The 20,278-nt window shown below is 43.5% G+C and overlaps 1 protein-coding gene across 1 annotated transcript in view; it reads right to left on the reverse strand.

Annotated features, from left to right (window-relative positions):
* BST1 (bone marrow stromal cell antigen 1) overlaps window positions 1-20,278 on the reverse strand; it is a 249,487-nt gene that overhangs the window by 8,686 nt on the left and 220,523 nt on the right. The window contains 6 exon segments of the mRNA XM_082389530.1: window positions 8,200-8,259; window positions 11,349-11,435; window positions 15,200-15,207; window positions 15,211-15,292; window positions 16,043-16,119; window positions 18,942-19,024. Coding sequence (XP_082245656.1) covers window positions 8,200-8,259; window positions 11,349-11,435; window positions 15,200-15,207; window positions 15,211-15,292; window positions 16,043-16,119; window positions 18,942-19,024 — 397 coding nt within the window.

A 20,278-nucleotide genomic window follows, 5' to 3' on the forward strand; every position in this document is an offset into this window, starting at 1 on the left:
TGTGAGGCTGTGCTTGAGGGTGGTGTTTATGCAGAGAAAAAGCACATTATTTGCAGTTACTTTGGTTTTAAAAATTAATTCTAACTATTAAATTTATAAATTCAAAAGCTCGACTTTCCCATACACTTTTCTAGTTAATTTATGAATAGTATTCTTCTAATTTAAAAGCCTAGTCAACTCTGATAATAACTTTTAAGGGGGCTTCACAATTATTCCAATTTCCTGAATATTTTAAACTCAAGTTATTTTAGGTTAAATTATTTTAAACTTACATTTTAAAACATTACATTTTCTTTATAAAATATTTTCAATGACTTTAAGTGAGCAAAACCTTCTCGAATACTTAATTCTAATAAATCTAATAAATGTATAAAATTTAATCTTAATTCTCTTAAACATTCCAGTACTGATTGAAAACTTAGTAAAATTCTCTTATCATTTTCAACTAAAAATCCTAAGTCTAAAATCAGTTTTGTTATTTTTTTTTAAATCAGTTATTTAATAGTTACACTTATATTGGGAACACAGGGCTATTCCAAGAGCTATTCTTAAATGCTAAACTCTCTAAAATGTTGTAAATAAATTAAAATGATGTAAATAAATTAAATATCAAAAAAAAAAAAGATTGTTCCTAAACTTACCACAAAAATGTGAGTTGGATTCTAAACTTTTGCAGATTCAAAGTCTTTTACCCCACTATTCCTAAGCAAGTGAAATTTGCCATCCCACTTCCTTGGCCTAGGGCCAGGGCAGAGCGGGGGGGGGGGGGGGGGGGGGTGTGCACATTTTGGAGAGAGAATTCAGGCCAAGATGGGAAATTTGACGTTTTCCCTTAACCCTGACTGACACAGCGAACCCTATGTCAGTAACATGAGTACGTCTGTTTTCTCATATCCTCACCAATCCTGTAGATTATCCATCTACTGAATTTTGGGCCAATATTATAACCTATAAGCGTATAAAGTTGTTTTCTACATGTTTTTCACTTTGTTTGTGAGAATTTGTCCATATTGCTGCATGATTATCATGATTACGGTTGTTTCACCTTCACCCCCAGCTTTATGGAGATATAACTGACATAAACCACCTACCATTGTTTTGAATGGCTACATTCTATTCCATGTAGTAAGTATAACCCTTTGATGTAACCATTCCCTTACCCTTGAATATTTAGCTCCTGCTCCCAATGTTTGCACTTCCGATACTGCATTAAAAAGAATTGTTTGTGAACATCTGTGAGCATGTAGATTGAATCTATATTTTGAATCATGTCTTTAGAATAGGGTACCTAAAGTCTGACTTAGGTCAAAGATGATGAATATTTTTATAGTTCTTTTTTTTTTTTTTACTTTTTTTTTTTCCTCGACCCCGACCGCAACCCCCGCAGCGCGACACCTATAATTCTTGATACATATTATCAAGTTGTTCTCCCAAAGCATTTTAGCAACTTACAATGCCATCAAGCATTGAATAACATCTTTAAAATATTTTTCTGCTATTTTTTGTTGCGGTATGTCAAAGAAGTTGAGGTGGAAATTGCCCCTTATTGAATGTGTAGTTCATTATTATTAGATCAATAAAATAATGTTTCATATTTGCCACTGGTGGTTCCTCTTCTGTAAATTATCTACCAGTATTCTTTGCTAAATCATTTTTAAAGGAGATTAGTAAAATTCCTTCCAAAGTAATGAAAGTGGAGAAAACCTCGGCAAGGCGTGAAAGAGGGTTTTATTCTTGACGTTCAATGGACTTGGGAAAGAACTGTCATAAATAAAACTGTTCAACAGTCACTGAAAGAATGCCCAAAGAAGGAAAGAAGAACAGGTCAGGAACTATAAACCTCTTACTTCTCTGCTGTGGTGTGAAACCCAGAAACATCTGGAGGCAGTGTGGTTCAGTGGGAAGAGCAAGGACTTTACACACAGACAGACCTGGCTTCCACTTCTGCCTCCAGCCAGTCCTGAGTGACTTTAAGGGGTCACTTAACCTCTCTGAGCCTCAGCATCACTAATGGCGATCAAACTGCCCACCTTCCAAGAATGTGGTTGGAATGCAATGAGATGATGACTCCAAAGACCACGTTGACAGGCTGACATGTGCAAAGTGCTCAGAAAGACCTGAAGACTGGTGAGGAGAGCTGCCCTCATTCACCGTACAGAGCGTACAGCAGGGGAGGCAAAAGCAGGCACCGCTGCCAGGGTGGCCCCACTTGCCTATTTTGGGAACGGCAGCATAGGGGGCAACAGGTTTTACAGGAAGGAATTTTACATGATCTGTATCTGCATAAAGTTTACAGTCTGTTTAAGGAGACAGAGTAAAACCAGAAAGAAAGACCTAAGTTACACGGTGACAATAAGGACACTTACCTCTCCAGACCTTATGAAGCCCCCTGCTCACTGGACAGTCTATTCTATTAAATCCTCCCAACAACTTTATTCCCCTTTTTTCCACCTACATGAGCCACAGCTGGATTCTGTTTCTTACAATCAAAATCTGGAACTTCTACACATGCTGCGCCTGGTCACTTCTTATAGGACAAACTCTCACAGGACCCGTGTCATGCCCTTCAGTTGCCCAGCCCCTTTCAACATCCTTTGTCTCAAATCTATGCCTCCCCAGGGTAGAAAAATCAATCATTTGTTCACTCATTCATTCATTCCTCAGTGCCTACCAGGCTGCAGGCTCCCTCCTAGGTTCTTGAGTCACATTCATCAGTGAACAGAACAAGGAAAAGCCCCTGTCCTCCTGGAGCTGATGTTCTAACAGGTGGGAAACAGGTAATAAAAAACAAACTTAACAAACAAATAAGTCAGAAGATGATAAACAAACACTATAGAAAAGAAAAGCAGAGCAACACGAGGGGGTTTGCAGAGCCAGAGCTGATGGTGCAGGCTGCAGCTTTAAACATGGAGGTCAAGGTTGCCTCAGGGAGTTGAGATGTGAGCAAACACAGTAAGTGAGTGAGTTGGCCACATGGGGAAGGACTTCCGGGCAGAGAAAACAGTGACCAAGGCCCTGTGGTGGGAATGTGCTGTCAAGTCCCAGGAGGTCACTGCGGCTGAGGCCCAGTGAGGGAAGGGGAGGAAGAAAAAAGCCGGAGAGAAGTGGGGCTGGGGGTCCTGGGAAGGCTGTTTGGCTCTTACTCTGAGTGATGTGGGACTGACGGCAGGGCTGTTAGGAGATGAGTGACATGACTGAATTTTTAAAGGACTATTCCTTATACTATGTGCATGTTTGAAATTTCCCTAATAAACAACAAAAATAAAAGGCTAACTTCTTAGTAGCTGGGTTTCAAAGAGGCCCAGTGGCTCAGACCAGGTTGGTCACAGTAGATGATGGGATTTTCCATTAATTTTGTAAGTTGAATCGACAGGATTTTTTGCTGAAGGGTGAAAGAAGGGAAGGCATCAAGAATGGCACTAAGATTTTAGGAACAGGCGTTTGGAGATTTTTGGAAAGGTGGGTGTTACCATCAATTGAGACAGGGATGTATGGGTAGACCAACTGAGGGGTGTATTAGTTTCCCGTTGCTGCTGTAATAAACTCAGTGGCTCAAAACACCACAGCTTTATTTATTCTCTTACAGTTCTGGAGGTCAAGAGTCTGAAACCAGTTTCCCGGGTTAGTCAAGGTGTCATTGGGGCTGGTTCCTTTTGGAAAATCTCCTGAGGGGAGAATCTGTGTCCTTGACCTTTATCTACCTTCAAAGTATATCATTCTAATCTCTGCTTCCATAACCACACTGCCTTCCCCTCCTCTTGAACCAAATCTCCCTCTGCCTCGCTCTTGTAAGGACACTTACGTTACATGCAGGGCCCACCAGGATAGTCCAGAATAATCTCCCCACCTCAAGATCGTTAACTTCATCATATCTGCAAAGCCCCTTGTGTAATATAAAGTAAAATCCACTCATTCCAGGAATTAGGAACTGCATGCATATCTTTGGATGCCATGACTCAGCCTACCACCGTGGGTAAATTCAGTCCGGTTTGGGATGTGTTGCATTTGAAATATCTATTAGACATCAGAGTAAACTGCTGAATATACAAGTGTGGTGCTCAGTACAGGGCCTGGACTAGAAATACTTATTTTGGAGTCACCAGCATACAGATGAGATTTAAAGCCGTGAGACTGGATTTAAAGCAGAGATTCAATTTCCCAACCTCCCGGGAGTTAGAGCACAAACACGTGACCAAAACTCTGCCAACCAGATGTACCCACATCTGGGTATAGCTGTGGGCATAGTAGACTAAAACAGCAGATGCCACCGAGGGTTTATTCTAGCCGGGGGTGCCCTGGCACCAGCTCTCCGAGGCAGCCGTGGCAGAGATTCTAGAAGGAGCATCCAGACACGAGCATCAAAGGAACTCTCTGCGGTGTCTGTGCCCAACAGGCCGCAGGAGGATCTCCCTTAGGGCAGTTCTGGGTGGGACTTTGGCATAGCCTCCAGCCTTGCTTCTCTGGCTCTCCCAGGAAGACTCTGAGTGATCCAGTATCCTTCAACACATCCCATTTCTGCTGAGCTACCTGGATCTGGTGTGCGATGCTTTGTGATTATGAGTTTCGACCCATGTGCTCCTTACTTGAACTGTAGGAACCTGAAGCCTGCGCCTGGTCCAGGCTCTGGGGAGTCTTTCTAGGATCCTGTCTAGAAGGGAGGTTGGGCGCCGTCTTCACAACAAACCCATGTGGCAGTTTCCATTATTTCAGTTTTGTAGATGTCAAATTCAGGTCATCTGACTCCAACTGCATTGCTCTCACCATGGCCAAAAGGGTCAGTGTCCACAGGACTGTGGGCAGGGAAGCACAGGGTGTCTTCAGCAAAGTGGATCCAAGCCTGCAGTGAAAGTTTCTGGTGGGGAGCAGGGGGTGGTGTGTCTAGAAGGAGGATACGAACCAGGAAGGCCAGGCCAGAAGTCTAGACTCGGTAGCAGGGAACGTTGAAGGTTTTTGAGCAGAAGGGACAGGGGAGTGGATTTCATTCTCAGGTGAGGAAAGTGAAGGCCCAGGTACACAGACTGTTCTTTACTTCCTGTGAGAGGACTCAAAAACACGCGTGCCTAATTCACAGACAGTGAACAGCAGAGAGTGGGAGAGGACTCAACCTCGCCAGCCACCCTGGGACACATGCTGGTGCTGGTGGATCTCTTATCCCAATTTCTAGTCAAAAGAGCCTAACAGTCGCCAGGGTGAATTCTGGAAACCTCATAGACTCGCTTCAGACCCACTCACTGGCTGGGTAGTCTTTTCTTGGGCAAATCCTTCATTATCTGCTCTAAGCCAGAGTTTCTACACCCCTGAAATGAGGGTAACAGAACCTATCCATATCGGTTCAGATATAGGTTTGGTTGCTGTTGAAATGACCCCAAATCCCAGGGGCTTAGACAAGACAGATGTTTATCTCTCTCTCCATAACTGTGCAGGCTGATACTGTGTTTCCATGGTAGGGGGCACCCAGCCTCCCTCTATGGCGTGCTCTGCCATGCCCAGCGAAGGTGGCTCATCACCATGCCTTCTGGGTCCATACACCAGCCAACAAAGGGGGAGGGAATGAATGTTCTTTCCTTTCAAGTCACCCACATCACTCGGCCACAGAGGAAAGAGAGGCTGGGAAGTACAATTGTTATTCTTGGCAACCATGAGGCCAACTATAACATTCAAGGGTTCTATTACTAAATGGAGATGGGAAGAGGAGCTATATGGGGATAATGAGCAGTCTCTCTGCCTGTCTGTCTGTCTGTCTCTCTCTCTCTCCCCTCTCTGTATCTACCTAATGGACCAGTTAGAAGGATGAACAGAATGTTCTATGCAATGCATACAGCACAGCGTCTGGCATACAGTTGATATCCAGCCCAGGTTAGTTCTCTTCTCCTTCTAGATGGAAAAATGGATCCTACAGACATTTATGGAGCACCTACTCTGCAATTGTGATGAGACACACAAAGAGGGAGTTCATGCAATCTCTAAGTCGAGTGTTGGAGACAGATGGTGAGGAATGAATTACAACATGACTGGAAAGAGGGAAGCGCTGTAGTTGGGTTGTGTACAAAGTCAGTGGAGCACAGAGAAGGGAGTTCTTACATCCACCTGCAGAATCAGGAAAGCCTTACAGACAAAGGGACATTTGGAGTTGGGTCCTCAAAGGTACCTTTGAGTACCTAAAAGGTATCTTTTAGCAGATAGGAAAGGAAGGGAAGAGAACTCAGGCGTTGGCATCAGAAATCTTCCTGCCAACACAAATCAAAACAACAATAAAGCATCATGTTTTATCCATAAGACTGACTAAAATTAGGTATAGATACAGGTACAAGTACAGATAATACCCAGCGTTAGTGAAGAAGGGGAGAAAGGGGCACCTGCCACATACTGTTGGTGGGAGTGCACACTGGGGCAGCTTTGTTGAAACATATCAAAATTCAAACTACAAATACATCCTTTGACCCAGCAACTCCCTTTCTGGTAATCTTTCCTACACAGACACTTGAACAAGAGCTCAAGGTATGGAATCAAGGATTATATTTCAGCATTGTTTATAATAATAAACAACTACAACCACAACCTACAACTAAGTCAGCCTATGACTGAAAAATGGTTAAATAAATGACGAGTGGCCATCCTACAGAGTACTCTGCAGCCACTAAAAGACAGAGCCAGAAAGTACGCACAGACAGAAAAGGATGACGGCCTTATATCGTTAAGTGAAAAAGGGCCACAGCAGAACAGTCTGTCCAGCATGACTGCTTTTTGTACGAAAACAAAGGCAAGTAAATAAATGAAAATAAGACCAAACCAGAAACAAATAGATGAACAAACTTACATCTCTGCCTGGTAACATACGTGTATGTGTGTGTACTGGGATGTATGGGAGGAGATGGACCAAAATGTTGAAAGAAATTACTTTCAGGAAATGGAAGTAGAGGGAAAAGGCTTCATCTTATTCACTGTTGATGATAGCTAAATACTGGAAACAATCTAAATGTCCACCTATGGGCAATGGGTTAAATAAATCATGATGTGCGCACACAGAACACCACAGATAGGAAAACAACACCAAGACACTATTATGCGAAAAAAGCACGTTGCAGAACCCTATGTATAGTATCATTTATACTAATAGTATAGGGCTTCCCTGGTGGCACAGTGGTTGAGAATCTGCCTGCCAATGCAGGGGACACGGGTTCGATCCCTGGCCCCCGGGAAGATCCCACATGCTGCGAAGCAACTAAGCCCATGCACCACAACTACTGAGCCTGCGCTCTAGAGCCCGTGCTCTGCAACAAGAGAAGCCACGACAATGAGAAGCCCGCCCACTGCAACGAAGAGTAGCCCCCCCCCGCTCGCTGCAACCAGAGAAAGCCCGCACGCAGCAACAAAGACCCAATACAGCCAAAAATAAAAACAAATAAATTAATTAATTTAAAACAATATATACATTAGGATTGAGAAATGTAAACCTCACCACTTAAATGGAGTCAGGAGGTCAGAAGGGGGAGCTCTCACGCGGTGCCACTCACATCAATTACAGGAAGAACTGTTGATTACAGACCCCAACAGAATCATCCACAGGAACAATCATCAATCATCAACAGGCCACAGCAGGAGAGATGTACACTGCATCTTCTGTAAGAAATCGACTACCCCAGCAACTCAGCCAATGAGAAACTGTCATCATCTTGAATTCTCACTTTTCTCTGATGGACCTTCATTCAAAACACCCCTTCCCAACTTCCTCCTTTTTTTCTATAAAATAAAGTTCATCTCCTTCATTTATTGGACTTGTCTATGGCTTTTGCTATAGCCTGCTTGTCCCGAACTGTAATTCCTCTGCTATTCCCAAATAAACCCATCTTGCTGGTAAAATAACTGTCAGCTCTAAGGGCAACAGAAATAAGTTTTAATAGGTCCTCCTGCCACCCCATTCCCAGCCTTTGTGCCGAAGCTGAGGCATCAGGGCAGCCTCTGCTCTGTGTACATGGCAGGGGTTCATTCAGCTCAGCTGCACAGATGTTCAGCAAACCTGCACCAACCCAGCAGCTCAGAGATGGAGAGAAGTGCAGTGCAGAAGTACCAGTCTTACTCTGCAACCAGACGTTTTAGGGGGTGGGTGTAAAATGATATTGCAATCCACCAGCGTTCTATAAATAGTACGGACTGATTATTTTGGGGAAGCAAGGAAGTTGGGTTAAGACATTCACTTACGAATTTAAGGCACAGTCGGGATGAGTGCTGTGCTGCACACACTGCAAGAGCTTCACTGGTCTATAAAATGAAAAGAAGTAATATTGAAGGGATTATTTAAATGACTTTCATTCATCAAACGTTTATGGGGGGGCCTGCAAGGTACTGGAGATACAAAGTCTTTGACCTCGAAGAACATAGTTTCTTTTTAAAAATATTAGCCAGCATTTATTGAGCACTTACTATGTACCAAGAAATCTGATTACATATTTTACATAGATTATGTCATCTAATCCTCACAACAGCCAAACAGAGCAGGTACTATTATCATCTCCAATCTACAGTCGAGAAAGCTGTCCAGAGGAACTTGCCCAAGTTCTCACAGTAGCAAGCTGTGGAGCTGAACTTGAACCTCCACTCCAGAGCCCGAGCATGGAACCACTTCTGTAAGGATGTACGATTTTGCTTGGAAAAACCTCTTGATAAGAACTGTGGGCAGGTTGGACTTGAAGCACACGGGTGATGGCTGGTGCCCAGGCTTCAGCGAAGAAAGTTAAATTGCTCTGTACAGTAGAGGTAGAAGATGTGGGGTCCAGGCAGCCAGGAGGGAAGGGAAAGCAGCAGTGAAGACAGGAGCCAGGTAACAGTGGGAGGAAGGCCAAGGGAGGATCTCTGGGTAGGGGGACCAGAGGGGACTCTGGAAGAACAGGAAACACGTTTGGCCTATGGCATGCTATGTGACCCCTCCGTAGGACTCCCTACTTCTCAGTCTACACTATTCAGATATTTTTTACAAGAGTAGTTTGTTATTGCTGTGTTACGCTCCCCCAAAAAGATGCATTGAGTTTCACTGAGTCTGGATCAATATAGCGCTAAGCAGAAAACAATCAAGAGACAAGAGAGGCTTTGAAGAAAGACCTCGCCAAAGTTTGCAGGAATCCTGGGGAGAACTTTCGACTGCCACAGGACAGAGGTCAATGTCACCTGAATTTTGAGAGGCATCTGGCTTGAGTTTGATTTGTTAACCTTGTTCGCTCTCCCATGTTAAGGCTGTCGTTATCACCTCTGGGCTCCCAGGAGCAATAAAAACCCTACCTTAACACAGACAGAGCCCACGAGCAGTACAAAAATGGGAGCTGGGAGGCTGAGCCAGGCAAGAGAGGAGCCCTGAAACCAGCTTTGGTGGGGGAAACTCGAGCCAGTAAAAGCAGGCTGAGACCCTGAGGCTCACAGCCGTGAGTCAGGAAGGAGACCCTGGCTGGGCTCCCACACTTGACCTGGTGACTTATAAAAAGACAGCCTAGCCTCCTCGGGGGAGGTCCTGGACCGAAGCAAAGGGGTCATAACTGTGGAGTTTTTAGCCATGGTTTTCTCTATCATTGAGCTGTTTTAGAATAAGAATTACCTTTTATTTAATTTACTAAAATCTGATGCCTTGGTTAAGAATTAGAATTCTATAGTAAAAAGAAAAGAGGAATCTTCAGGGCCACACAATGCTGGGTTCAAAATTCAGCTCTGTCACTGAGTGGTGACCTTTGGGAACTTGCTCAACCTCTCTTAACACTTAATTCCATGAAAAGGGAATATTTATATAAACCTTAAAAACAGACAAAACTAGGGCTTCCCTGGTGGCACAGTGGTTAAGAATCCACCTGCCAATGCAGGGGACACGGGTTCAAGACCTGGTCCGGGAAGATCCCACATGCCATGGAACAACTAAGCCCGTGTGCCACAACTACTGAGCCTGCGCTCTAGAGCCCACGAGCCACAACTACTGAGCCCGCGTGCCACAACTACTGAAGCCCGCACACCTAGAGCCCATGTTCCACAACAAGAGAAGCCACCTCAATGAGAAGCCTGTGCACCGCAACAAAGAATAGCTCCCGCTTGCCTCAACTAGAGGAAGCCCACGCATAGCAATGAAGACCCAACACAGTCAAAAATAAATAAAAATAAAATTAAAAAAAAAAAAAACAGACAAAACTAACCTATGCTCTTACAAGTCTAGAGAGTGGTTACTATTGTGGGCAGGCGAGGAGCCTCAAAGGGAAGCCAAGGGGAGACTAGGGGTGCTGGTTGTGCTCTGTTTCTTGATCTACATGCTGGGTACATGTGTATGTTGAACTTGAGAAAATTCATCCACCTATATACTTATGGTTTCTGTACACAGATTATATTTCCAAAAAAGAGTATGTGCTTCACTTTGTTTTCAAAAGAGGGTGATAACAACACCTAACTTGAGAGATTCCTGAGAGCGTTAGCAATAATAGATGAGTAAAATGGTACAGCTCCAAGCTGTGGAAAAAGAACAGCTTTGAGGGGCTTGTTCTCCTGGGGAGTCCAGAGTAGGGGGAGACCCACACTTCCAGGGGCTTTGCTCAGGTGGGACGGTTACCAGGTCCATGGAACTTTTGAGACAGCAGAGGGCAGCAGGGCCACCTGGACGGTCACGGGCACTGGCAAAGACTGCAGATGTAACGTGCACCCTGCCATACCCACAAACGTTCGGGAAAGCCACTGTCCTTGCAGTGTTGGACTCCAGCCCCTAAGGAGACAAACAGGCCTGCAGACTCAGGTGCCGACACAGAGAGAAGAAGGAAGCAGCAAGGTGAGTAATTCCCAGTCCAGGGGAGGGCTTTCAACCGTTGCAGGGTTTGAGCCAAATTTACCTACATTTCCAAGTATCAGGAACGCCCTGAAATGATCTCTGATTGTACATATATAAAGTGCCTGTCCCATAGCGTGCTCAATAAATGGTAGCTATGATGATTTTCCTGTTGGTCCACAGTCACCATGCATCTCTCTGTAAGTATCTCAAACTCCACCTTGGCACATGTCATGGGCAGCGTGGCATCCAGAGATGCAGGGATCACAGTCCCTGTTCTCAGGTGATGCACATGCGGTAAGCGAGTGAAGAGAAAACTAGACATACACAAATGACAAATGGCTGCTGTCTGTCCTTTCAGCGTCATTGAAAAGGACTCTGGACAGAAGTGGGCGGGGGCCAGGTGGAACCCTGGCCAGAAGGCACTCCCAGTCCCCACACCCAGTGACAACCCAGACGGCACAGTTACAGTTCCGTGGCCTTTGGAGCTGATCTCTGAAAAACCTTTTCGGCAACACTCTGCTCCTCCTTTGAAGATATACACTGACTATACTACGCCACCTACTTGTAGTCGTTGATACAGCTATACTGGAAACCCATTTTCTTCAGTCTCTCTTCCAGGATTTTCACACTGCCTTCTCCACAGGATTCCCTGAAACATAAAAACTATCAAAATAAAAGGAGAAGAGGATGGGGGGAGCTGTTTCTATGTTAATTAAAAAATATTTTGACCGTGTGCTCCCTAGATGTTCTCCTCTCTGGAGAAATACGTGGCAAATTCTCTGGACCCAAAAGGGCTGCCAGCAGTCAAGCCGTGGGTGCCCAGGACGGGGGGGCTCTGAACCTTCAAAACTGCCCGAAGTTCTGCAAGTCACACGCCTTCGGAGGGCTTCTGCCGGCGCATGCGCGGTGCGCCACAGGGCTCATCATAGCCCCACCCGCCAACGCAGCGCCGTGCTTGTGCACCGAGCCTGACCAAAGCTGAGGGCCAACCTGTTCAACCCAGAGTGTATTAAGTTAAGCCTCAAATGGAAACAAAAACATACATGTCAAAAAATATTAGAAAACGCAAATAAACAAAAGGGAAAAAAACCCAAATCTCACATCACTAGAGATAACTGCTGCTAACATTTTGGTGTACATCATTCTAGACTTTTACAATATATTTATTCCCATAAGACTTTTAAAATATTACAATGTGATTGTGCTGCCCAACGCATTTTGTAATATGCGTTTGCCCATGTCTGTGTATATACATATATACCTCTCTGCCATCATTTTTAATTCCTGCCTGGTCTACCTTACATAATCAGAACACAATTCATAAAAGCAGTCGCCTCTTGTTAAAGACCAAGTTTCATTCCTATATTTCAATGTCACTGACACTACAAAAAAACCTTGCTGGAGTTTCATTTTCATACACAGGCTTAATTATTTGTTTCCTTAGCATACATTCCTGAAAGTAGGTTTTCTGTCACCGAGGTTTTGAATGCATTTTAAGGCTCTTGATGGCACTGCCACACTGAACCCCATGTTGACCACCCCAACAGAGTATAAGATGTCTATCTCCCCACATTCTCATCAACAGGGATTCGTGCCCTCCCGATGGTCATAGTTACGTAGGGGGATTGATAAAGGCAAACAGAGGTGGGTACAACACTGTCAGCTGTGATGAGTAGGTATGTTATTCACGTTGCAGACAGGATCCGGCCTCAGTTTACCTGGAGTGGGAAGGTGAACAGCTTCCCCACTATAAAATTAACAGAGAGGGAGTGTACAGGGAGGAAATGAGCCATTGGAGGAAGTTTCCACAGAAGTGGAATTCTAGGCATTACGGGAATGAAGAGGGTAAGGTGTTGAGTGACATCGTGTTTTAAAACCTTGCCAAAATCTGGGACTATGTCCTTCTCTGGGCCAAGTTCACTACTTAGAATTTTTTGGTAAGCAATGACATGGAGGTTTCAGGACACCTAGACACAGAGCTCAGTCAATGGGTTATTTTACCTTTTTTTTTTTTTTTAAATAAAAGCAATCAAAGCAGTGCTAAACACAATTAGCTATCAGCCATGTGATTTTTCACTCTCTTCGATTTTTTTCCCCTAAAATCTGAGCAGTTTGGGACCCTCATTTTCTTAGCTCATGACCTGCACCTCCATCCTGTGGCACAGATGTGGACAACCAGGTGTTCTGACCCCTTTATCATCTCTCCTGACACAGAAATAATGGGTTGAGATGACAATGAATTGCAATTTCCTTATCTCATTACAAACAGATTCAAAGAAAACAAAAATAAACAAATGTGACCTAATGAAACTTAAAAGCTTTTGCACAGCAAAGGAAACCATAAGCAAGACAAAAAGACAACCCTCAGAATGGGAGAAAATATTTGCAAATGAAGCAACTACAAAGGATTAATCTCCAAAATATACAAGCAGCTCATGCAGCTCAATATCAAAAAAACAAAAAACCCAATCCAAAAATGGGCAGAAGACCTAAATAGACATTTCTCCAAAGAAGATATACAGATTGCCAACAAACACATGAAAGGATGTTCAACATCACTAATCAACAGAGAAATGCAAATCAAAACTACAACGAGGTCAGAATGGCCGTCATCAAAAAATCTACAAACAATAAATGCTGAAGTGGGTGTGGAGAAAAGGGAACCCTCTTGCACTGTTGGTGGGAATGTAAATTGATACAGCCACTATGGAGAACAGTATGGAGGTTCCTTAAAAAGCTAAAAAAAGAACTACCACATGACCCAGCAATCCCACTACTGGGCATATACCCTGAGAAAACCATAATTCAAAAAAGAGTCATGTACCACAATGTTCGTTGCAGCACTATTTATAATAGCCAGGACATGGAAGTAACCTAAGTGTCCATTGACAGATGAATGGATAAAGAAGATGTGGCACGTATATACAATGGAATATTACTCAGCCATAAAGAGAAACGAAACTGAGTTATTTGTAGTGAGGTGGATGGACCTAGAGTCTGTCATACAGAGTGAAGTAAGTCAGAAAGAGAAAAACAAGTACCGTATGCAAACACGTATATATGGAATCTAAAAAAAATGGTTCTGAAGAACCTAGGGGCAGCACAGGAATAAAGACGCAGACATAGAGAATGGCCTTGAGGACACAGAGAGGGGGAAGGATAAGCTGGGAAGAAGTGAGAGAGTGTCATGGACATATATACACTACCAAATGTAAAATAGATAGCTAGTGGGAAGCAGCCACATAGCACAGGGAGATCAGCTCGGTGCTTTGTGACCACCTAAGGGGGTGGAATAGGGAGGGTGGGAGGGAGACGCAAGAGGGAGGGGATATGGGGATATATGTATACATATAGCTGATTCACTTTGTTATACAGCAGAAACTAACACAACAATGTAAAGCAATTATACTCCAATAAAGATGTTTAAAAAAAAAAGATTCAAAGGACGATCTTTCTCTGATAGATACATTAAAACAACAAGCAAGCATAATATCTAGACAAAAAGCAACTTCTCACAGAAACAAGAAAAACAATACACATTGTTTTTCATGCAACAATAAGTATAATTTGTCTTCTGGGAAGAGAAAAGCAGATTCTGGTATGACTATGTAATAAGTCATTTGCAAATTTAATCTACTGCCCAAGAGACAGAAAAAAAATATCACTCATTATATGGTGAGTCTTAGGGGGTCCTGGCGGCCTGAAATGGGGAATTTGCTAAGATTCTTCCAGAACATTCTTTCAGTAACACGTCCCTTCAATGCTTTCCCCAATGTAGCTTCAATGCTCTGAAGGACAGGGCCCCAGCTGCTTCTGAAGGACCATCACGGCTGCACAGCTTTTACCAGGCTTGGCCTTATTGGCTTGTCTCTGAGCCAACTGGGTTTACGTTTTTTATCTTTAGTTTTGCCAGCAGTGCCCTTTGTTGATGAGAAGGATGAGTTCAAGTTTGCATTGATATCTGAGCTGATATAACCACTTGAGTTAGTGGCTTCCCAGAAAAATACGGATCATAAAAGTTTCCTTAGCCAGTTATCTGAGACCCAGCTGCGAAACTGGTTGTTCTCTGAGAAGAACGTCTTCATTACATGGTCCATGAGTCCATTCTGTGAACTCCCAGTGAAGCTTTTGAGCTTTAAATGACCAGGGAGAAAAACTGGCTTTGACCTACACAAATGACCTACTCAGAAAGGCTGAGAGGAATATCTGGATAAAGGAGATTTTCTCTCTGGGCTCAGGACTGACTCATGGCATTTCCAGAAAGTCAAGCCTTTGCCTTTCTCTGTCCACCACATTAGAAACAAAGAAGACTGTTGATTCCCCAGAAATGTAAATGTAAATCAGACTGGATCATATCACATCCAAGAAAAGCATGTTTGCACAAAGATCGTTACCAGCAGCACCATAACTTACACATTGGATCAGCCGATTTCATGCATAACCCAGATCTCAATGCGTGTGATTTTATCCTTCTGTAAGTGAGGAATTTCAAAATCTGCAAAAAACCTGAGAAACAGGAAAGACATTTCTTAAAGTCCTAAAGCAATATGATACTGTTCCCATATCAATGTTAGTAGACTTACACATTTGTTTTAAAGCTTTGGGGGGTGGTACTTTTTAGCTTTAATTTTTAGGTTACTTATTTCATTCAGGCATTCATCAGCTGTTAGTGGTATAAATGTATGGACATGGTTCTGATCTCCAGGTCATTCAATTGTTTTTCTCTACCTGATCTTATAGAAGCAAGCATTAGACTGGGGATGTGGATGATTCTCTTAAGCCTCCATTAAAAACAACCAAAAAGGGCTTCCCTGGTGGCGCAGTGGTTGAGAATCTGCCTGCCAATGCAGGGGACGCGGGTTCGAGCCCTGGTCTGGGAAGATCCCACATGCCGCGGAGCAACTCGGCCCGTGAGCCACAACTACTGAGCCTGCGCGTCTGGAGCCTGTGCGTCTGGAGCCTGTGCTCGGCAACGAGAGGCCGCGATAGTGAGAGGCCCGCGCGCCGCCATGAAGAGTGGCCCCCGCACCGCGATGATGAGTGGCCCCCGCTTGCCACAACTAGAGAAAGCCCTTGCACAGAAACAAAGACCCAACACAGCCATACATACATACATACATACATAAAAAGAATGTAAGCAGACAAGAATATCATTAAAAAAAATTTTTTTTTAAATTTAAAAAAAATTAAAAACAAAAAAACAACTGAAAACACATTTTGGCATCTTTGTCTTACATGTTGGTGCTGCATTCTTACCCTTTTACAGGATAGGCTCCTGTTGGCTCTGAACCATTCAGCATGACATAGATCACCCCAGAACTATCCTTTGCATACTGCGAAAAGAAGCAAGCATTTTGAGTAAGCTAAGATGTCATTTTTAAGCTAGGAAATGGTCAATTGTCTTTTATATTGACAATTTTCAATACTGGCAAGAATGTGATAAATTTAGTATTTCATAGAGCCAGAGGGATGCAAACTGGCTTATCTTGGAAAGCAAATTGCTTTGAAATGTCAAAAACACAGTAATTCCATGCCTGGGAATCTACCATTATAAAATAATGCAAACTAGTATCAGATTCCAGCATTGTATCAGCTGGTGTACACTAACTTATGCTGCCATTACAAACAACCTCAAAATCACAGTGGCTTTAAACAAGAAAGATTTATTTCATGCACACACTACATGTTTATCACAAGTGTTTGGATTTGGGGTTTGGGTTTTGCTCCATATGTCCTTGCTCTGGGACCCAAGCTGATGAAGTCTCCACAACTGCAGAGTCACTGGTTATCAGGAAAGGGAGAAGAAAGTGGCAAATCACAGACCAGTTCTTAAAAGCTTCCAACCAGATGTCACACAGTCATTCCTACTCACATCCTATTGGCCAGTGTAAGTCACACATAAGTAACTTCAAGAGACAGAATGAGTGCAAACCACATGCTCAGAAGATGAGCCAGAAATACTTGGTAAACAGCACAAAGGATCACCTGGTGCACAGAGATGTGGGCAAAGATGTATACTGCAGCATGGTTTGTGACCAGTCTAAAACAGTCAACAACAGGGAAGGATAAGTCAATTATGGCACTTTCATGTCTGAAATATTACCCAGCCATTAATAAAAGTCTACAAAAATATGCAGTAACATAGAAAGTGCTTACATTCAAAGCAAAAAACAAGACTAGGTGGACAGAGCATGTGCTCCACTGTGTTAAAAATAAATAGGCAGAAGTCTGGGACTATTAGTCAACCCCTGAAATTCCCAAGGGACAGACAGGTCCAGAGAAGTTCCCAAATCTCCAGCTGAGAACACTACTGGAGCATATAATTTCCCTGATAAAACGTTTATTCTAGTGTGAAGCCGGGTTGGGAGGACGGCAGGGGGTATCACGCAGCTCTGTGACACGTGCCCAGCAGAGCCACGCCGAATGCCAGCCGCAACAAAGCAACAATGTACTCCATGCCACTCCTGTCTCAGATTGCTTCCAAGGAGGCTAACAGTCTCAGTTAAATCTGCAAATGTCAAGGTCTGATGACCACTATTTGCCCTTAGGTAGCATGAATATGGATGATTAGTTTTCTTATTTATACTTTCTATAATTTGTCATTCTCTATCCTGAGCAGTTATTACATTGATGATAAAAATTTTTTTCATTAAAAAAATGCATGCAGATACAGTGAGGCTCTATGAAGTCATGGTCGAAAATTTGGTTTCTGGCTGCTGCCCTTAGTAGCTGGGTAATAAGTCTGATCAAGTTTCTTGGCCTCTCTCTGCCTCATTTTTCCTATCTGTAAAACAAGGGTAATAAGAGTCCCTACCCCATAGGATTGTAAACATCAAATCACTTAAAATAATGCTTAACATTTATTGAATACTTCTTTGCTATAGTTCAGACCCTCTCCTCATCACTATACTATAGTATCTCTCATGTTCAGACTATCCAGCATATTCTAAGGGCTCATAAAATGTGGGCATGGTTATTAGATTATTAGATTCCCATTCTAGAGTTGAAGGAAATATAAGATGGTGGCTTGGAGCACACTTTGAAGTTGGGCAGATCTGCTGGGGAGAATATGGGTTTTTTTTTTTTAACATATAATGTTGACATCACCCCCAAGTTGTCGTTATGATCCCATGTTCAAGTGATGATGCATCCACCGCCTCCCACTCCTCACTGAGGGGCTCGGGCAGCTCACTGCCAGCTGCCTGGAGCCTGCACCCCAGCAGAACCTGTGGGGAGTGGGCATGGACGGAGCGCTCCGACCGGAGCTGGCAGGAGAGCACAGGAATAAGAATGCTTCTGTCTGGAGCGGGTCCTCTGCTCAGATCCAAACTGCAGCTGTGGTGGAGGATTTGACCAAAGTCTCTCTCACCCTGATTAACAGTGGACCCAGTGGACACCTGGTGATCCAGAGCAGGAAGTAGGACCAGAAGAGACACAGATAGCCCTGAAAGGAGCTTGGTGGCAGTGGGTAGAAGGACCTGACATCCACCAGCCTCCTAGTCAGTACAGCTAACAGTTCATAGTTGACTGCTTTGCTCAGTAGTTGAGCTAAGGACTGCACCTTCTTTATTTGGAATCTTTGGTCTAACGCTGGTGACAGAAAATGTAAGCTGTCGTCACTGGCATGTTATAGCTACCGATAGCTATCATCAACTCTGGTGACAATATCCTCCGAGAAACAGACCCACATTTAGGGGACCATTTCTTCGTCTCCAGTTTATCCCTGGTCTCCTATTGCCTCCTCTTCAGTTAATATCAACTTTGTGCACATCTCTGATGCCCACTTCTAGATCTTAGGGGTCCCAGGCTCTCCTATAAAGCAGGGGTTACCCCACTTCACACCTCAATCAAAATCACATTGATTTGAACTACTAACAACAACCACAACCCCAGAGTAATAATGACTGTTTAATACCTTCTTCGGGAGCTAACATTCAGTATTTTTCTCTGTACCAGGCATTGCATTAAGCATTTTAGCTTCTTAAATCCTCACCCCTTTATGGAACAGAGAGCGTGAATCAGAATGTCGCAAAGGTAGAAACTGAGACTCAGAGAAGTTTAGTAATGACCCAATGGCCCAGCCTCTGAACCCTCCCATCCCCTGTTCACAGATCCCACACCTGTTCAGCCGCCCAGCCAGCCATCCCAGGATTACCTGGATGGATGCACTTTTCCAGTAAGAATCCACAGGATTGTTTTCACAATCTTCTGATGTAGGGCAGGATTGGTAGTCGAGTCCTACAGGGAAAACAGACAAACACATTTTATTTCAAAGATTATATCAAGGAAGAATTAATTGAAAATATTCGTTGGCTCCGCAAAATATACTGAACCTCATTCTACATAATGTGTATGGGCTTAACATTCATAGTTCTGCCCACCCAGTCTACAAGGAGCCTGGTGAGGAAGCACCCAACCCCTGATACAAAGACATTTGTCACTGTGCTCGGCACAAACGTGAGGAAGGCGGAGAACTAAACAGCTGGGTGAATTCTCTACTGGAGCGCTAGCAAGTGATATATATATATCCAAAAATTATATATAATATTATATTATACATTGTATCCATATTAAAAATTATATATTAAAAAGTTGATATTTATTACATATATAACTTTTTTTTTTGCATTGTTGGGAGAAATGCCTTCTCCAATTAACCCAGGTCTTAGAAGTAAATACAAGAAAAATAGACCAAGAAAGTAACAGTCCTTAACCAGAAAACAGAAATTTTATAACATTTAAAATATAGAAAATGTTAAAATGTATTACATTTTAAAAAATTTTAAGGACAAAATTCAGCAGATAGGGCTTCCCTGGTGGCGCAGTGGTTGAGAATCTGCCTGCCAATGCAGGGGACACGGGTTCGAGCCCTGGTCTGGGAAGATCCCACATGCCGCGGAGCAACTAGGCCCATGAGCCACAATTACTGAGCCTGCACGTCTGGAGCCTGTGCTCCGCAACAAGAGAGGCCGCGATAGTGAGAGGCCCGCGCACTGCGATGAAGAGTGGCCCCCGCTTGCCACAACTAGAGAAAGCCCTCGCACAGAAACGAAGACCCAACACAGTCATAAATAAATTAATTAATTAAATAAATAAACCCAAAGTTTAAAAAAAAAAATTCAGCAGATATATAATGGGATTTGTTCCCCATTTACTCTATAAGAAAAGGAGAAAGTGTTAATTGACAATTCGCTCCAGGGAGAACCAAGCAGGGCAAAATGTGAACTTCTTGAAGGGAAACACATGGAGCTTCCTTGCTCCCTCTGGGTGCACCAGCATCTCGATGTGCTCCCCAACTTGGAGGCTCCCTAAACCCCATCAGAGAGGGGTTTTTATGGAGATTTCATTATGTAGACATGATTGATTAAATCATTGGTGAATAACTCAATCTCCAGTCCCCCTCCCCTTCCCAGAGGACAGAGGATGGGGCTGAAAGTCCCAACTCTCTAATGATGCCTCTGTCTTTTTGGTGACCAGCCCGCATCTGAAGCT

This window comes from Balaenoptera borealis, assembly GCF_965194805.1.
Source record: "Balaenoptera borealis genome assembly, chromosome: 4".
NCBI classification, from domain to species: Eukaryota; Metazoa; Chordata; class Mammalia; order Artiodactyla; family Balaenopteridae; genus Balaenoptera; species Balaenoptera borealis.